The sequence below is a fragment of the Mercenaria mercenaria genome, chromosome 9, assembly GCF_021730395.1.
Source record: "Mercenaria mercenaria strain notata chromosome 9, MADL_Memer_1, whole genome shotgun sequence".
In the NCBI taxonomy this organism is placed as follows: domain Eukaryota; kingdom Metazoa; phylum Mollusca; class Bivalvia; order Venerida; family Veneridae; genus Mercenaria; species Mercenaria mercenaria.
This window is the reverse complement of record NC_069369.1, coordinates 3822012-3838634: the sequence shown is the minus strand read 5'-3', so window position 1 is coordinate 3838634 and position 16623 is coordinate 3822012. Positions and strand designations below refer to the sequence as shown.

The 16623-nt window shown below is 35.4% G+C and overlaps 1 protein-coding gene across 1 annotated transcript in view; it reads left to right on the top strand.

Annotated features, from left to right (window-relative positions):
• The window catches only part of LOC128559644 (uncharacterized), an 89723-nt gene extending 73788 nt beyond the window's left edge, over window positions 1-15935 (top strand). Inside the window, exons 8-10 of the mRNA XM_053551950.1 lie at window positions 6653-6768; window positions 9289-9503; window positions 12067-15935. Of these exons, the coding sequence (XP_053407925.1) occupies window positions 6653-6768; window positions 9289-9503; window positions 12067-12181 (446 nt within the window). The 3' untranslated portion in view covers window positions 12182-15935. The remainder of the gene's footprint in view (window positions 1-6652; window positions 6769-9288; window positions 9504-12066) is intronic.
• The last annotated feature ends 688 nt before the right edge of the window (window positions 15936-16623 follow it).

The window sequence follows — 16623 nt, the reverse complement described above, 5'->3', positions numbered from 1 at the left end:
CCTATTAGAAATTATTTCAAATTGAAAAAAATTTTAAGAAAACTTATTATACACATTACATTAACATCAGACTGTCCAATATTTAACACCCAATTGGGAGCAGGAAGTGTTAAGTCTACTTCAAGGACATATTCTTAAACCCCGTAGAGTTAACAGGACACAATGTCATGGCATGCACATTTTTAGCTCACCTGTCACGAAGTGACAAGGTGAGCTATTGTGACCGCTTGATGTCCGTCGTGCGTCGTCAGCCATGCGTCAACAATTTATAAAAAAATCTTCTTCTTGAAAACCACTGGGCAGAATTACACCGACCTTCACAGGAATGATCCTTGGGTGGCCCCCTTTCAAAATTGTTCAAAGAATTGAATTCCATGGAGAACTCTGGTTGCCATGGCAACCAAAAAACTTTAAAAATCTTCTTCTCAAAAACCAGAAGCCCTAGGCTTAGATATTTGGTGTGAAGCATTGCCTAGTGGACCTCTACCAATTTTTTTCAAATCATGACCCCGGGGTCAAAATTGACCCCGCCCCAGGGGTAACTTGATTTTACATAGGAAAATCTTAAAAAATCTTCTTCTCAAAAAGCAAAAAGCCCTAGAGCTTAGATATTTGACCTGTAGCATTGCCTAGTGGACCTCTACTAAATTTGTTCAAATCATGATCTCCGGGTCAAAATTGACCCTGCCCCAGGGGTCACTTGATTTTACATATGAAAATCTTCAAAAAAATTCTAAAAATAAACCAGAAGGCCTAGAGCTTAGATATTTGACATGTAGCATTGCCTAGTGGACCTCTTCAAAATTTGTTTAAATCATGACCCCCAGGGTCAAAATTGACCCCGACCCAGGGGTCACTTGATTTTACATAGGAAAATCTTAAAAAATCTTCTTCTCAAAAACCAGAAGCCCTAGAGCTTAGATATATGGTGTGAAGCATTGCCTAGTGGACCTCTACCAATTTTGTTCAAACCATGACCCCAGGGTCAAAATTGACCCTGCCCCAGGGGTCACTTGATTTTACATAGGAAAATCTTAAAAAATCTTCTTCTCAAAAACCAGAAGCCCTAGAGCTTAGATATGTGGTGTGAAGCATTGCCTAGTGGACTTCTACCAATTTTTTTCAAATCATGACCCCGGGGTCACTTGATTTTACATAGAAAAATCTTAAAAAATCTTCTTCTCAAAAAGCAGAAGACCTATAGAGCTTAGATATTTGACCTGTAGCTTTGCCTAGTGGACCTCTACTAAATTTGTTCAAATCATGACCTCCGGGTCAAAATTGACCCCGCCCCAGGGGTCACTTGATTTTACATATGAAAATCTTCAAAAAATTTCTAAAAATAAACCAGAAGGCCTAGAGCTTAGATATTTGACATGTAGCATTGCCTAGTGGACCTCTTCAAAATTTGTTCAAATCATGACCCCCTGGTTCAAAATTGACCCCGCGCCAGGGGTCACTTGATTTTACATATGAAAATCTTCAAAATTTTTCTAAAAATAAACCAGAAGGCCTAGATCTTAGATATTTGACATGTAGCATTGCCTAGTAGACTTCTACAAAATTTATTCAAATCATGACCCCGGGGTCAAACTGGCTCCGCCCCATGGGGTTACTTGATTGTACATAGAAAAATCTTCAAAATTTTCTAAAAAAAACCCCAGAAGGCCTAGAGCTTAGATATTTGACATGTAGCATTGCCTAGTGGACCTCTACAAAATTTGTTCACATGGTTCGCACAGGTCCTTGAAAGTCCTTGAATTTGATCCTAAGTCCTTGAAAAGTCCTTGATTTTTTTCTTCCAAAAATCCCCTGAAAAAGTACTTGAATTTTGAAAAAAAAGGTAGAAAAGTCCTTAAATTTTGCTAAAAACGGGGGTGCAATCATATTGTAGGGGAAAAATACAAAAAATAAATAATAAATAAGTCAAAACGAGCGAAAAAACGGTGTAAAATAAAAATACATGCACACCCACGGAGGGAACGCTAGTTGAACACCGTTTCGGTACGGAAGTTAGATATGGAATAGCGATTTTCACAACATTAAAATATTATGCGCAAGGTCATTGTAGCGTGACTATCAACAACAACAATGAGTGGCCCAAAAAATAAATGTAGTTTCGCCAATAAATGGCTTACACAGGATGATTATTCATCGTGGTTAAAGGAGTTTAAGTCAGACAAGCATAAGTGTATGTGATAAACTCATTGATGTCGGAACTATGGGAGAAAGTGCGTTGAAATCACACGCGAAAACAAGAAGTGAAGTCCCTTGAGGACAAATTGAAAACTACAAATGTAGTCTTGAGAGCTTGAAAGACTTATAAGAAACATGTACTAAGTATGTATACAGGCAAATATAGCTCATAAAAGGTAATCCCATTGAAGATCTCATAAAGGTTAAGATATGCTATTGTAGCTTATGGAAAATAAAACTGTTCTGTAACTTTTCTTCTGTCATAATGCCTTATGAAGAGCCTAAATGGTTTTGTAATTTAAGATTTAAAGCGATTAAAATAGTCCTTGAAAATCCATAAAAAGTCCTTAAAAAGTCCGTGAAAAGTCCTTGAATTTTTTTTTGCCATGTCCTGTATGAACCATGGTTCAAATCTTGACCCCGCAGGGTCAAATTGACCCAGCCCCAGGGTTACTTGATTGTGCATAGGGAAATCTTCATAAATTTGCTAAAAATAAACCAGAAGGCCTAGATCTTAAAGCTTTAGCTAAGAAATTTGTTCAAGCAAGCAACTCCACTCAGGTGAGCAATATAGGGCCATCATGGCCCTCTTGTTATGCTAACATTCAGTATTCAGTCTGTGGATAGGAATTTGATGCAAACTTAATATATCCAGGGTAATCATTGTCTACTTGAAACATAACATCCATTCAGGGGTATTTAGCAATATTTTCAGCAAGCTAAATTAGCTAGCCCCACTTTGCTCATAAATAAAATGGAAATGTGACTCGCTTAAAATAAATGCTACAACAATATTTCAGATATATATTACTGGCCAGCATTTTGAAATGATGAAAATTTTACAAGGTTTTAAATTTTATGTTAAAAACAGAAGAAACAGCTATCCAAATAAATGATATTGATAAATAACGTGATTATATCCTTTTAAATAATTTAAAGCAGCATGCCTCCAGATTTGGCTAAAAAATAATCTTTCTTTCAAATTGAAGTTTGGTCATATTATTAGAATTATTAGAATATGAATTTTTGTTTCTAAAATATTTTAAAAGTTCCAAATCAAGAAAAAAATATGACCGTGCCGGGAATCGAACCCCGGACCGCCGTGGAAATAAAGACATTTTCCCATCGTCGTAACCAATAGCGCTATAGCTGAAGTAGTGAATAATGACTTCAAACTATAGATATTTATAATTGAGACAGTTTACCTGGAGTAAAAACGTGACAAGTGCTATTCAATTTTCATCGTAAAAAGTAGTAAAAACAGCAAATTCTCATGTGTTTCTGTAACATAAAGTTTGTCAGTAATTAAGCTTTAAAGCCTTCTTAAGAAATATAGCATTTATTTCAAGATATCTAAAAAAATTTAAAAAAAATTGTTGTTGAATGATCTGGAAGCATGTTGCTTTAATCACTATTTTATTTAGCTGTCAAACTCATGAAAGGTTAATAAAAGAGTTTTAACACTATGAGAAAAGCTGAGAGTACACCACATGATAAGACCTATTCGCCCGCAGCGACACCTGTTAAATCATTTGGGAAGATAACCTGCCGAATGCTGCAATTAGGTCAAAGTTGGCCTCAGGTGAGCGACTTAGGCCCACTTGAGCTTCTTGTTTAGGGTTACCAGAGCTTAACACAGAAAGAACTTTTTAAATGACATTTTGATGGATCTCCATTGGACTTATTCTAAAGCATCCTTGCTGCTATTTACTTCTTTCCGTTTTGTTCAGATGTTCACTTATTAGAGCTAAAAACAGAAAATCTTTAAACAGCTTCTCATGAAATACTTAAAACACCTTTGCTGGATGTGTTATTAGATGGGGTCATGGTTCTTCCTGAAGTTCCAGCTTGACTGCAGGAAGAGGTTGCCAGAACTTGAAAGTTTTTAAAAAACTTCTCATGAAGTTCATGCCCGCCCGCTTAGCTCAGTACAGAGAGCGTTGGTCTACAGATTGCGGGGTTGCGAGTTCTATCCCCGGGCAGGGTGTATGTTCTCCATGACGATTTGATAAAAGACATTGTGTCTGAAATCATTCTTCCTCAGACTGATAATTCATATGAGGAAGTTGGCAGTTACTTGCGAAGAACAAGTTAGAACTGGTATAGAATCCAGGAACACTGGTTAGGTTAACTGCTCGCTGTTACATGACTGAAATACTGTTGAAAAACGGCATTAAACCCAAAACAAACAAACACGAAAGTTCATGGACTAGACACTGTCAGGTTTGCACTAGTTGTTAAATATTTTAAAGCCATTAAAGCCGTCACAGCCGAAATAGAAAAAGTTTTACATATCGTAAAAACACCTGTAGTGCTCATTTCTGATTTTTTGGCCATTGTAGAAGGAAGGAAAACAAAACTGAAAATGCATGTAGAAATGTAGACATATATATTGGGTTCCAGTAGTTTTAAATAATTTGCTTATGGGTGTTCATCAGACTCAGTCAAAAGGTGAAAGTCCTCCTCATGTGAGCAAAGTTGTACCTCTTGTTGATTTTAAAAGACTCTTTGTTTTTTTGTAACAAAAATCCAATGAACTTTGTTGAAATACTTATTTGACTTAAAGAGAATTCCTATAGTTTTTTTCCTTTCATAGAATTTTTTTTAATTCACATATATGATAGGAAAATTTGTGCTGAAAACAATGAACAAATAAAAACAATAGGTCACCAGGCTTGTTTTTGTGAAAAATTGTTTTGAACACACCCGCTGTTGCTGAAACTGCCAGCGATTTTTCAACATTTTCATAATTTTCTGCTTTTTAGCTCACCTGTCACAAAGTGACAGCTTTTGTGATCGCGCAGCGTCCGTCCGTGCGTGAACTTTTGCTTGTGACCACTCTAGAGGTCACATTTTTTGTGGGATCTTTATGAAAGTTGGTCAGAATGTTCACCTTGATGATATCTAGGTCAAGTTTGAAACTGGGTCATGTGCTATCAAAAACTAGGTCGGTAGGTTTAAAAATAGAAAAACCTTGTGACCTCACTAGAGGCCATATTTTTCATGAGATCTTCATGAAAATTGGTCAGAATGTTCACCTTGATGATATCTAGGTCAAATTCGAAACTGGGTCACGTGCCATCAAAAACTAGGTCAGTAGGTCAAATAATAAAAAAACCTTGTGACCTCTCTAGAGGCCATATTTTTCATGGGATATGTATGAAAGTTGGTCTGAATGTTCATCTTGATGATATCTAGGTCAAATTAGAAACTGGGTCAACTGCGGTTAAAAACTAGGTCAGTAGGTCTAAAAATAGAAAAACCTTGTGACCTCTCTAGAGGCCATACTTTTGATGGATCTTCATGAAAATTAGTCAGAATGTTCAACTTGACGATATCTAGGTCAAGTTTGAAACTGTGTCACGTGCCGTCAAAAACTAGGTCAGTAGGTGAAATAATAAAAAAACCTTGTGACCTCTCTAGAGGCCATATTTTTCATGGGATCTGTATGAAAATTGGTCTGAATATACATCTTGATGATGTCTAGGTCAAGTTTGAAACTGGATTAACTTTGATCAAAATCTAGGTCAGTATATCTAAAAATAGAAAAACCTTTTGACCTCTCTAGAGGCCATATTTTTCAATGGATCTTCATGAAAATTGGTCTGAGTGAACACCTTGATGACATATAGGTAAGGTTCGAAACTGGGTCAAGTGCGGTCAAAAATTAGGTCATTAGGTCAAATAATAGAAAACCTTGTGACCTCTCTAGAGGCCATATTTTTCATGAGATCTTTATGATAATTGGTGAGAATGTTCACCTTGATGATATCTAGGTCAAGTTCAAAACTAGGTCAGGTGCTCTCAAAAACTAGGTCATTAGGTGAAATAATAGAAAAACCTTGTGACCTCTCTAGAGGCCATATTTTTCAATGGATCTTCATGAAAATTGGTCAGAATTTTGATCTTGATGATATCAAGTTCATAACTGGGTCACATGAGCTCAAAAACTAGGTCTCTATGTCAAATAACAGAAAAAACGACGTCATACTCAGTTCAAAACTGGGCCACGTGGGGACAGGTGAGCAATTCAGGACCATCATGGTCCTCTTGTTTATAAATACCAACCAAAATATACATCAAGACAGCACAATACGTTTTTTTCTTTTTACAGATTTTATTATATACTTATTTGATATCATAGTCATATTTGTAATACTCTATCCTTACAATAATGGGTACAAATGAAAAAAAAAATATTGTTCCATATTTACTTTTGTGAACTTTTTTCAATGAAAAATACCCATAGTGAAAAATATTTTTTTTAAATCTTTCATAGAATTTTTTCCTGTTTTTCTTGTGTATAGATAATTGTATTGTGAGCATAAAAATGGCATAAGCAGAAGTTTAAGTTCTCGGAAAGATTTATATGTATGAAAACAATATGATAAAGAGGAATGAAAGTCTTTCGCCTGCTGTTAATTGTGATGTTGCATTCCTTTGATTTATTTTTCAGGGGATCAGCCATATGGGCAGATGGATGTAGTTATCAATGATAGGGCTTCCTGCGCAGGATTTGAAAGTAGCGGAAGGATAGAGATAACTTACAAATTTCCTGATGGAACACAAGAAGTAAGACTTTTGTACAACTTTTTAGCTCAACTGAGCCAAAGGCTCATGAGCTTTTTGTGACTGCTCGATGTTCGTCGTGTGTCCTGTGTTTACAATTTCTAAAAAATATCTTTTTTCAAAATCACTGGGCAGAGTTACACCAAACTTCACAGAAATGATCCTTGGGTGGCCCCCTTTCAAAATTACCCAGAGAGTTGAAATCCATGCTGAACTTTGGTTTCCATGGCAACCAAAAAATGGCAACCAAAAAAGATCTTTAAAAATCTTCTTGACAGAAACTATTAACCAGGTTTTAAACATATTTTGTAGAAATGATCTCTAGAGCCAATACGGAATTCAAGCATTTTGATTGTTTCTAAAGAGAGGGCCAATACGGAGAAGTCACTTACGTTAGATTTTTAAAAGATGCCATTTCATTTTACATCAGAGTTATAGATTACTTTTTTTTCACATTTTGAGAAAAAAAATCATCTAACATGTTCATGTAATAACCAAGTTTGACTGAGCGGTATGTACGTCTTCATAGATTACAACAATATTTTCGCTTATTCGGTATTGTGTAAAATGCAAGTGTTTCCTCTCAGAAAATAGGGAAACTCAGATTAATTAAAAGGATGAGACCTATCTTTAACAGACATTTTGATAGTGCGGACTCTATGTGCAATGATAAATAGCGATTCAAAGGCTGGAAAGTGGATGAATAAATTGGCGAACAAGAGTGTCAGTTGTGAACTGCAAACAATTTCGAATAAGAATTAAACGAGGCATGGGATTGTATAATGTGTGCTTGGTTGGTTGTATTATCTTGATCAACACATATGTGTACAATTTTGTGTCTTGTTGTCTGCAGCATAAAAGGAAATTTTTAAAGCAGGTTTATCACTGTTCAAATGATAAGATAACTCGCTATAGGAATTCAAAAAGTAAGGTAAGTACTTGTTACTCTTGATTATATCACATCAACAATAATTGTTCTTCATATAATTCATTCTGTTTTACCTGCTAAAATGATTCTCAGATTTCTAAAGTAAGTCTAAACAACTTTTCAAGATTTTTCACCTGAATGCGCATAGCTGCCGTAAGGTTCTTATACTGTTACCGCCAACAGTCGAAAGTTGAATAATAATATTATCATTAATCAAGCGATTTCATATTGGCCTAATTATTTGTCCTCGGGCAGTCATATTGGCCCTAGGCTTACGGCCTCGGGCCAATACGACAACCCTTGGACAAATAACAAGGCCAATATGAAATTGCTTGATTAATAACATTATATTACACGAGTGTCTTTTCATATTGAATTTATTAAACAAGTTGAATAAAATGATAAAATCCGAGGCTCTGTCGAGCATTTTATCAATTTTATTCAACTCGTTTAATAAATTCATTGTGAAAAGTCACAAATGTCAAAGCTTATTACACTAGTGTATTATTATACGCCCGAAGGGACGTATTATGTTATGACGCTGGTGTCCGTCTGTCCGTTAGCAATTTCGTGTCCGCTCTGTAACTCTTGAACCCCTTGAAGGATTTCAAGGAAACTTTACACAAATGTTCACCACACCGAGACGATGTGCAGAGCGCATGTTTTGGATGTCTTGTTTCAAGGTCAAGGTCACACTTAGGAGTCAAAGGTCATATCACTTTGTTTCGTGTCCGCTCTGTAACTCTTGAACCCCTTGAAGGATTTCAAAGAAACTTGACACAAATGTTCACCACACCAAGATGACATGCAGAGCGCATGTTCCAGATGACTTGCTTGAAGGTCAAGGTCACACTTAGGGGTCAAAAGTCATGTCAGCTTGTTTCGTGTCCGCTCTGTAACTCTTGAACTGCTGGAAGGATTTCAAAGAAACTTGGCAGAAATGTTCACCACATTGTAACGATGTGCAGAGCGCATGTTCCGGATGACTCGCTTCAAGGTCAAGGTCACACTTAAGGGTCAAAGGTCATATATGACTTTGCTTTTTGTATATTGCTCTGCATTGCAGTGCTCTTGTTTTTATTTGGCAGATCTCTTTTTTGTACTTACAATAATTTTTTTTTTGAATTACTTCCCTTTTATGTTACTATAAATAGCTTATTTTGAAACTTTTTTATTATTGGCCGTAGGGAAAAACCGAGACCACTTTTCTGCGGTACAACATGGATGGTACCTCCAATTTTAAGGTGTATTTTTACATACCTGTACCCGATAAGGATTTTTTTGTAGACTTTGAATATTTTTTTTGTGGACTTAGATTTGTTTTTTGAAGTTTTTCTTTTGTTGTTCCAGTCCTTTGGGGCTACAACAGTCAAGTTCTTAAAATTTTGCTTCTATCCTATGATGTAAGCCTTCGGGCGTATATTGCCCCGCTTGGCGGTGCTCTTGTCTTTTTTATGCAATGGCTTTATCACAATCGCGCGACGTCAAACATGTGATGAATCAGTATACATAATAATGTCTTATTGTCTAAAGATAGCAATTGTTTATTGTTTGATAAGTTATTCGCCACCAGCTATGTTATGTTTTATTTCTAGGATAATCATCCATGTCCTGGTCAAAGATACAAAGGGATTACAAGAACAGCATATCTTCCAAACAATAGGAAAGGAAGAGAGATTTGTGATATGCTCAAAGTAGCATTTAAAAGGAAGTTAGTCTTCACCATTGGAAGGTCGAGAACTACTGGTGCAGATGGTGTGATAACATGGAATGATATACACCACAAGACAGACCCTAAACCACACTCTCAGTATGAACCATTATTTGTGACCATTTGCAATTATCAATTGAAAGAGTTTTTACACTTCATGTAATTTATATTAGAAATATGGTAAAAAAGTAACTTTTTCATTTTTAGGATATGAGAATTACTGAAAGTAAAATAATGTATTCCAAATAGTTATGAAGAGATGAGTTTGCTCAACCATATATGGAACTTTACTTGAATGGATGTACTATCACTGTTGTGGTTGTATTGATCAGTGCATTATAATATGGGAATAGTGTAATTGTACCAAAGCATTCTATAAGTCTCTTTGAAGAAGGGACATATTTTTAGCTCTCCTAAGGTACCTAAGGTGAGCTATTATGATCACCCTGTGTCCTTTGTCGTGTGCTATCAACAGTTTGTTTGTTAACACTCTAGAAGTTACAATTTTAGCCCAGTCCTAATTAAACTTTGACAGAATATTACCCTAAAAAAATTTTGGACGAGTTTGTTGCTAGTCAATTAATAGGAAGACCTATATAACATTCTAGAGCTCGCATTTTCTACTGAGTAATTGGCCAACTGTTTTCAAATTCATAGGATGATTGCCTGTGGTCTGTAGATGACCTCTATTGTTTTGGGGTCTGTCGGTCAAAAGAGAAGGTCACAGTGATATCTAGACTGAAAACACTTTCTGCGCAGTATCCAAAGATTTCTTTAGCCTACAATCCACAAATTTCATAGGATGATTGCCTATGGTCAATAGGACCCCTATTGTGTTTGGTGTTGATTGGTCAAAGGTCATGTTCATAGTGATATTCTGACAAAAAATAGGACAGGACATTATGATGGGATACACCTCTTGTTTTTAGTGGAGTTATTGGCCCTTGAGACAAAATTATATTGCAATATGTGTAAACCCTAGCACTATCATTTCCTATTCAATCCTGTTCATATTTCGCAGAAAGTGTACCTCTATAAAAGAAATTAAGATATATAATAGGTCGGATGGGATTAGATAGTCTACAGTTGTGTGCTCTTGATTTATCAAAAATTCCATATTTCATTATGTTTATGCTCAAGCACTGTCACTTCTTAATAGGGGCCTCCGTGGCCGAGTGGTTAAGGTCGTTGACTTCAAATCACTTGCCCCTTATCAATGTAGGTTCGAGCCTCACTCGAGGCGTTGAATTCTTCATCCCAACCAAATAAATGAATCACTTCTTTATAAATCCAAATCATATTTACATACAGTATATATATATATTAATGAAATCTCTATCCAGTTAAAATCAGATTGAGAGTTGTATGCTCTGTAATTAGAAAAATGTTGCATTGTAATGTTAACAGTCTCTAGCACCTTCATTTCTCCATAAATCCTTACATTTACACTCATTAAGACAAGTTGGAGTACTTGTATAGTCTGACTATTGATTGATGTGTTATTATGTCTCCCACATGTGGTGGGGGAGACATAGTGATTTTATACTGTCCATTAGTCGGTCTGTCTGTATGTCACAAAAGCTTTAAAGGAGTGATCACTGCGAAGCCTAATTATGCATATTTTCAGCATGTTCTGGTCCTTTGATTTTCAGCGGAGCTGTGACCCTTGCTTTGTTGTACTTTTCAGTGTTTATACTGCAAGACCTGTACCATTGGTTCGAAATTCACCAAACCTCAAGGGTGAAGCGTAGTTGTGCATATGATTGACATGTTCCAGCTTAATGATTTTCAGCAGAGTTATGACCATTGATTTGTCATATTTTATGATGTCTGTGCTACTTGTCCTTTACTGCTTTCCAGGAGTGAAATGTTATTGTTCAGTGATTTTCACTGGAGTTATAGCCCTTAATCTGAATAACCAGATTTTACCATTCCACATACAGCCCACATTAACTTAAAACCTTAATGAACAGAATTTTTAATGGGATAGCCCACATAAATGACCCCATTTAGTTCATATTAACACTCAAAAAAACCTTCAGGCAAGATCTTTAAACTGAAATATATAGATGACATGCATTGACCACCATAATCATAGTCTTCACTTTTAAACTTAAAACCTAAAAAATAACATCTTTGGTCATACACCCTGTGACATGATTTTGCATTTAGAAAATGCATCTCCTTGTTGCTTTAGTTGATATGCTATTGTTTCATACAGTATCCTTTCTACTTTTAACTATTTTGAATTCCTTTCTATTTTCGGTAGGAATTATCTTTTGTCACAACATTGTACTGCTTAATATCTCTGAACACATTTTTTGTATTATGTCCAAATATTGCACTTTCTGAGTTATAATGAGTATTTGGGTTAGTATTAAGACTGAAGTAGGTAAATGTATTTTGCATGTCAAACAAACTGTAACTAATAGATAATATTATCAAGATGATGTGATATTATTTATACAAATCCTTTTATTATCATTCCCCTGGTACAAAGTATATAGGGAGCTATGTTGATAATATGAGTGGCATTGGTTGGTCTCTTGTCAAGCCATATTCCATTTTTGATGGCATGTCACATCAAATTTTGAGACTTTCAAGCAACATTTTGAGTTGTTCAGTCACCCTCTGTGATAGTGGTAATCTTTTCATTTTTCAGATTTGGGTATCCCGACCCTACATATCTGGATAGGGTGACAGAGGAACTTGAAGTCAAAGGTGTTACTGTGAAGGATATACCAACTGATCATGCAGCAAGACCCAGGCGCAGATGAACCATATTGTATTAAAAAATATGTATTTTTATTTTGTTGACTGACTGTGTTATTTAGAAAATTGTGAATGCTTGTATTGTTAGGGAAACCTATCATTACAACAATAGATTGTTGAGAATGTTTATATTCTGTTTGTTTGCTTTACAGTATTTTTAGCATTTGTGATCACTGTCTGTCATCTGTAGTAAATCTCTCCTGGTATGGTTCTATTCAAAAGTTTTCCAAACGGTTCTGCTTGGTTGCTTATGGAGTCAGTTAGAAATATTCAAATGACATCTTCTGTTGTCAGATTTTGGAATAATTTCACAGAAATTTACCTTAGAGCTTGGTCAAATAATCAGATTCATCTAACAATTCTTTGGTTACTTTTCCCTGTAAATATATAGTTGTAACTTAGGGTCCATGTTTTGGAGAAAAAAGTTTGAACATCATTAAATCATAGAAAGAAAGAATTGTTTTACATGAAAATTAAACAGCATATAAAACATTGATATTATTCTAAAAAACCATTGTCAATTTACTCATATATTTATTGAATTCCGGAAAGGGACTGTATGAAGGGGCCATGCTTCTGGGCAGTTCAGCACCTTTAAGAACTCATTAACAAATGGCATTTTTTTAAAGGGGAGGGGGGCAACTCTTAGAATATTTGAAGTATCCAATTCTACAGCACAGAACAGTAAAAATGTACTGGACAGATAGGTTGTTTGTAAAGATGTTGTTTGTCACTAAACATTTCTGTGGTTTTTGATATACTGCTAAACCTTAACAAAACTTCTTGTTATAAACTGCTGGACCAATATTGAAATAATTTTGTAAGCTTGTTCCTTAAAAGACCCTGTACTGAGTGTGTTAAAAGTTCCATAATTCAAAACTGTGGCCATTAGTAGGCATGATCTTTTGTCCCTATATGTATATAAATAGTGGGAACTAAAAAACTGCTTGCCTGATTATAGAATAATTTTACACAAATGACAGTTGACAAACAGCGTCTTATTGGCGAACAGTTACCCTAAACTACAGCTGTTCAAATAAGTCAAATTCCTCAAAAACAGACACCAGAGGACATGGTCAGTTTTCCCATTATGTATATAGTTAAAACTTCCAAGAAACAACTTGACAGATTATTTAATCATTTCACACAAATGGGATGATTCTTTACCAAGATTATTCACATTATTCCAGTACATCAGAAAATTAGGCAATGTTGAAAATACAAAAAATTTCAAACTCCAATAGCAACCCTGCACTTATATTGTTAAAGCCATCTTAGTATGTTAATAAAACAGGTCTACATGTATTGCTGTTTTGAATGAAAACATTTGCAGGCCAATTTTTATGCCCCACTTAAAAGAGGGAGGGGTATATTGTATTGCAGATGTCGGTCTGTATGTACACCAATCGGTTTCCGGATGATAACTCAAGAACGCTTGGACCTAGGATTATGAGTATTGATAGGGAGCTTGGTCATGACCAGCAGATAAACCTTATTTATTTTGAGGTCAGTAGGTCAAAGGTCACGGTCAAAGTGACCCGGAACAGTTAAACGGTTTTGCGATGATAACTCAAGAACGCTTGGGCCTAGGATTATGAGTATTAACAGGGAGCTTGGTCATGACCAGCAGATAAACCTTATTGATTTTGAGGTCAGTAGGTCAAAGGTCAATGTCACAGTGACCCGGAACAGATGAACAGTTTCCGGATGATAACGCAAGAATGCTTGGGCCTAGGATCATGAAAGTTGATAAGGAGGTTGATCATGACCAGCAGATGACCCCTATTGATTTTGAGATAAGCAGGTCAAGGTCACAGTAACCCGGAACAGTTAAATGGTTTCCGGACGATAACTTGAGAACGCTTGGACCTAGGATCACGAAACTTAATAGGATGGTTGGTCATGACCAGCAGATGACCCCTATTGATTTTGAGGTCAGTATGTCAAAAGTCAAGGCCACAATGACCCTGAACAATTAAACCGTATATGGAGGATAACTTAAGAACGCTTGGGCCTAGGATAACGGAACTTAATAATGAGGTTGATCATAACCAGCAGATGACCCCTATTGATTTTAAGGTCAGTAGGTAAAAGGTCAAGGTCACATTGACCCAGAACACTAGAACATTTTTGGCCTAATAACTAGAGAATGCTTTGGTCTAAGATTGCTTTTGATACGGAGGTCACTTATGACTGGTAAAGGACCCATAATCATTAATTTGAGGTCAATACGTCAAATGTCCAGCGCATAGTGATCAAATGATTTCTGTTTCTTGTGCAGTTACTGAATGCATAAAGGGGGGCATTTCGTGTTCTACGAGCTCTTGTTAAAGTTATTTTATAAGAAATGTTTATTGGGTGCTTTTACCTGTTCGAACTATGAAGCGAAGGTGAGTGAATTAAGACCTTCATGGTCCCCATGTGATTATTTCTTGGTTTTATCTATTGCTTGATTTTCATATTTTGTAGATACCTATATTTAGATGTTTTCATCACAACAGTCAGTATTTTACATTTATAGATAAAAAGAAAATATCAATTTGATTTTTATCAGTGAATATCTGACAAATTATATCCTGATAAACTGAATGTTCAGAGATTATGTTTGGTACTTAGCTTGACCTTCACTGTCACCTTGCTTAGGGTCAGATTTATATGTCAATAATTCTATAAGACTTATCTTTCATTCTCATCCTTTCCTTATTTATTTGTTGAGAATAAGCCATCAGACAGGCTTACTGAAGGTCGGGTAAACCTACATGCTTGCCTCAGCCTTAGATAATGTCCAAAGGGTACATTACTCAAGAAAATTGTCATTGCTACCGTAAACTCAACCAAAAATGCGTATTTGGTTTGAAGATCAACAATATGTATTTTGTCATTTTTTAGGTAAACATGTGCTTTAGTATAGAATTACTCAAATGCTTACATGAACATGAAGAATATGCAGGCACCCATGTAAAACTGTAAAAACCAAATTAAAATTTTTCATGTAACTGTATTGTATTTTCTTTTTTTTTGCTTGCCTAAGCACAGACTGCTCATAATGATATATTGTGATCACGCTGTGTCCGTCTTCCATTGTGTGTGCATCCACCCATCCATCATCAACAATTTCTTTAAATGACATCTCATCCAAAACCACAGATTGGATTTGGATGAAACTTTACACAAAAGATCTCTGGATAGCCTTTTTCAAAGTTGTTTAAATGGTTCTGGTTCATTGAACATATGGGCCACTATGGTTAAAAATATGTTTTCAGCTATCAAAATTTAAAAGTCTTCTTCTTTGAAGCAATAATAGCTAGAGCCTTGATATTTGGTTTTTGATATCAGGGTTTGACTCTTTACTGTTGTTCAAATTACTGCCCTAGGGTCAGAAATAGCCACATCTCTGGGTGTGAGATGTATAAACGACATGCTGATATATAAGAAACTTTGAATATCTTCTTCTCTGAAACCATAATAGCAAGAGCCTTGCTAATTATATAAACCTAACTCTGTTCTTGTACCATTACATTATACAAACACACTTGAAGCCTTTTACACAGGTGAGCGCTGTAAGGTAAATAAACCTCTTGTTAGATAAACATTGTGACATTCTGATGTAAGGGTAAAATTTGATTAAAACCACTGAAAAGACAATGTATGAAAGGGGAATGTGTTTATTTCACTTTATTAACAATCTCATTTTGAACCCAAGCTTATATTTTATTTTATTTGTCTTTAATTAATGTAATAACACTCATAAATACTTCATTCAAGGAGGTTTTCTCTTGTTTGTTGTAAGTGTGGGGTTTACTCGGACTAAACCTTACACTGGTGTAACTCAGAGTTAGTTCTTAAATGATTTCCATTTCAATCTCCTATATCTCATATACTATGGACGAATAATACGGTTCTATGTCGAGTCAAGTTATTTAATCAATATAATGGGAATACAATAAATAATGAATTTTTTACAAAAACTCAACTGACTACTTAAAAAAAAATCAAAAATATATATAAGATACCAGTTAAAATGATCAACAAGTAACTTTGACTTTGCCCGTTCCTAAAGCATTGGTTGACTATTCTTAAAATGAAATTAGAGTTTACTCGGAGTTAACTCTGACTTCACCCTTCCCTATGTACATACGTCAAATGGAATGATTAAAAAGGTTACAGTTCCATTGGGATTTTCCTACATCTCATTTAATATGGATGAATAACCCGGTTTAATGTAACGTTAAATTAACGACTTTTCTGCCGAGACGATATTTAATCAATTCAATGTCAATAGGAAAAGAGAGCAAGCCCAGAAAAAATGAAATTAGAGTTTACTCGGAGTTAACTCGGAGTTAACTCCGAGTTTACAGTTACCTCTATACATATGTTAAATGGAATGATTAAACAATAGTTTTCCGTTCTGATTTAACTCCGATGTAATTCTGTCTTAATTTCTAAA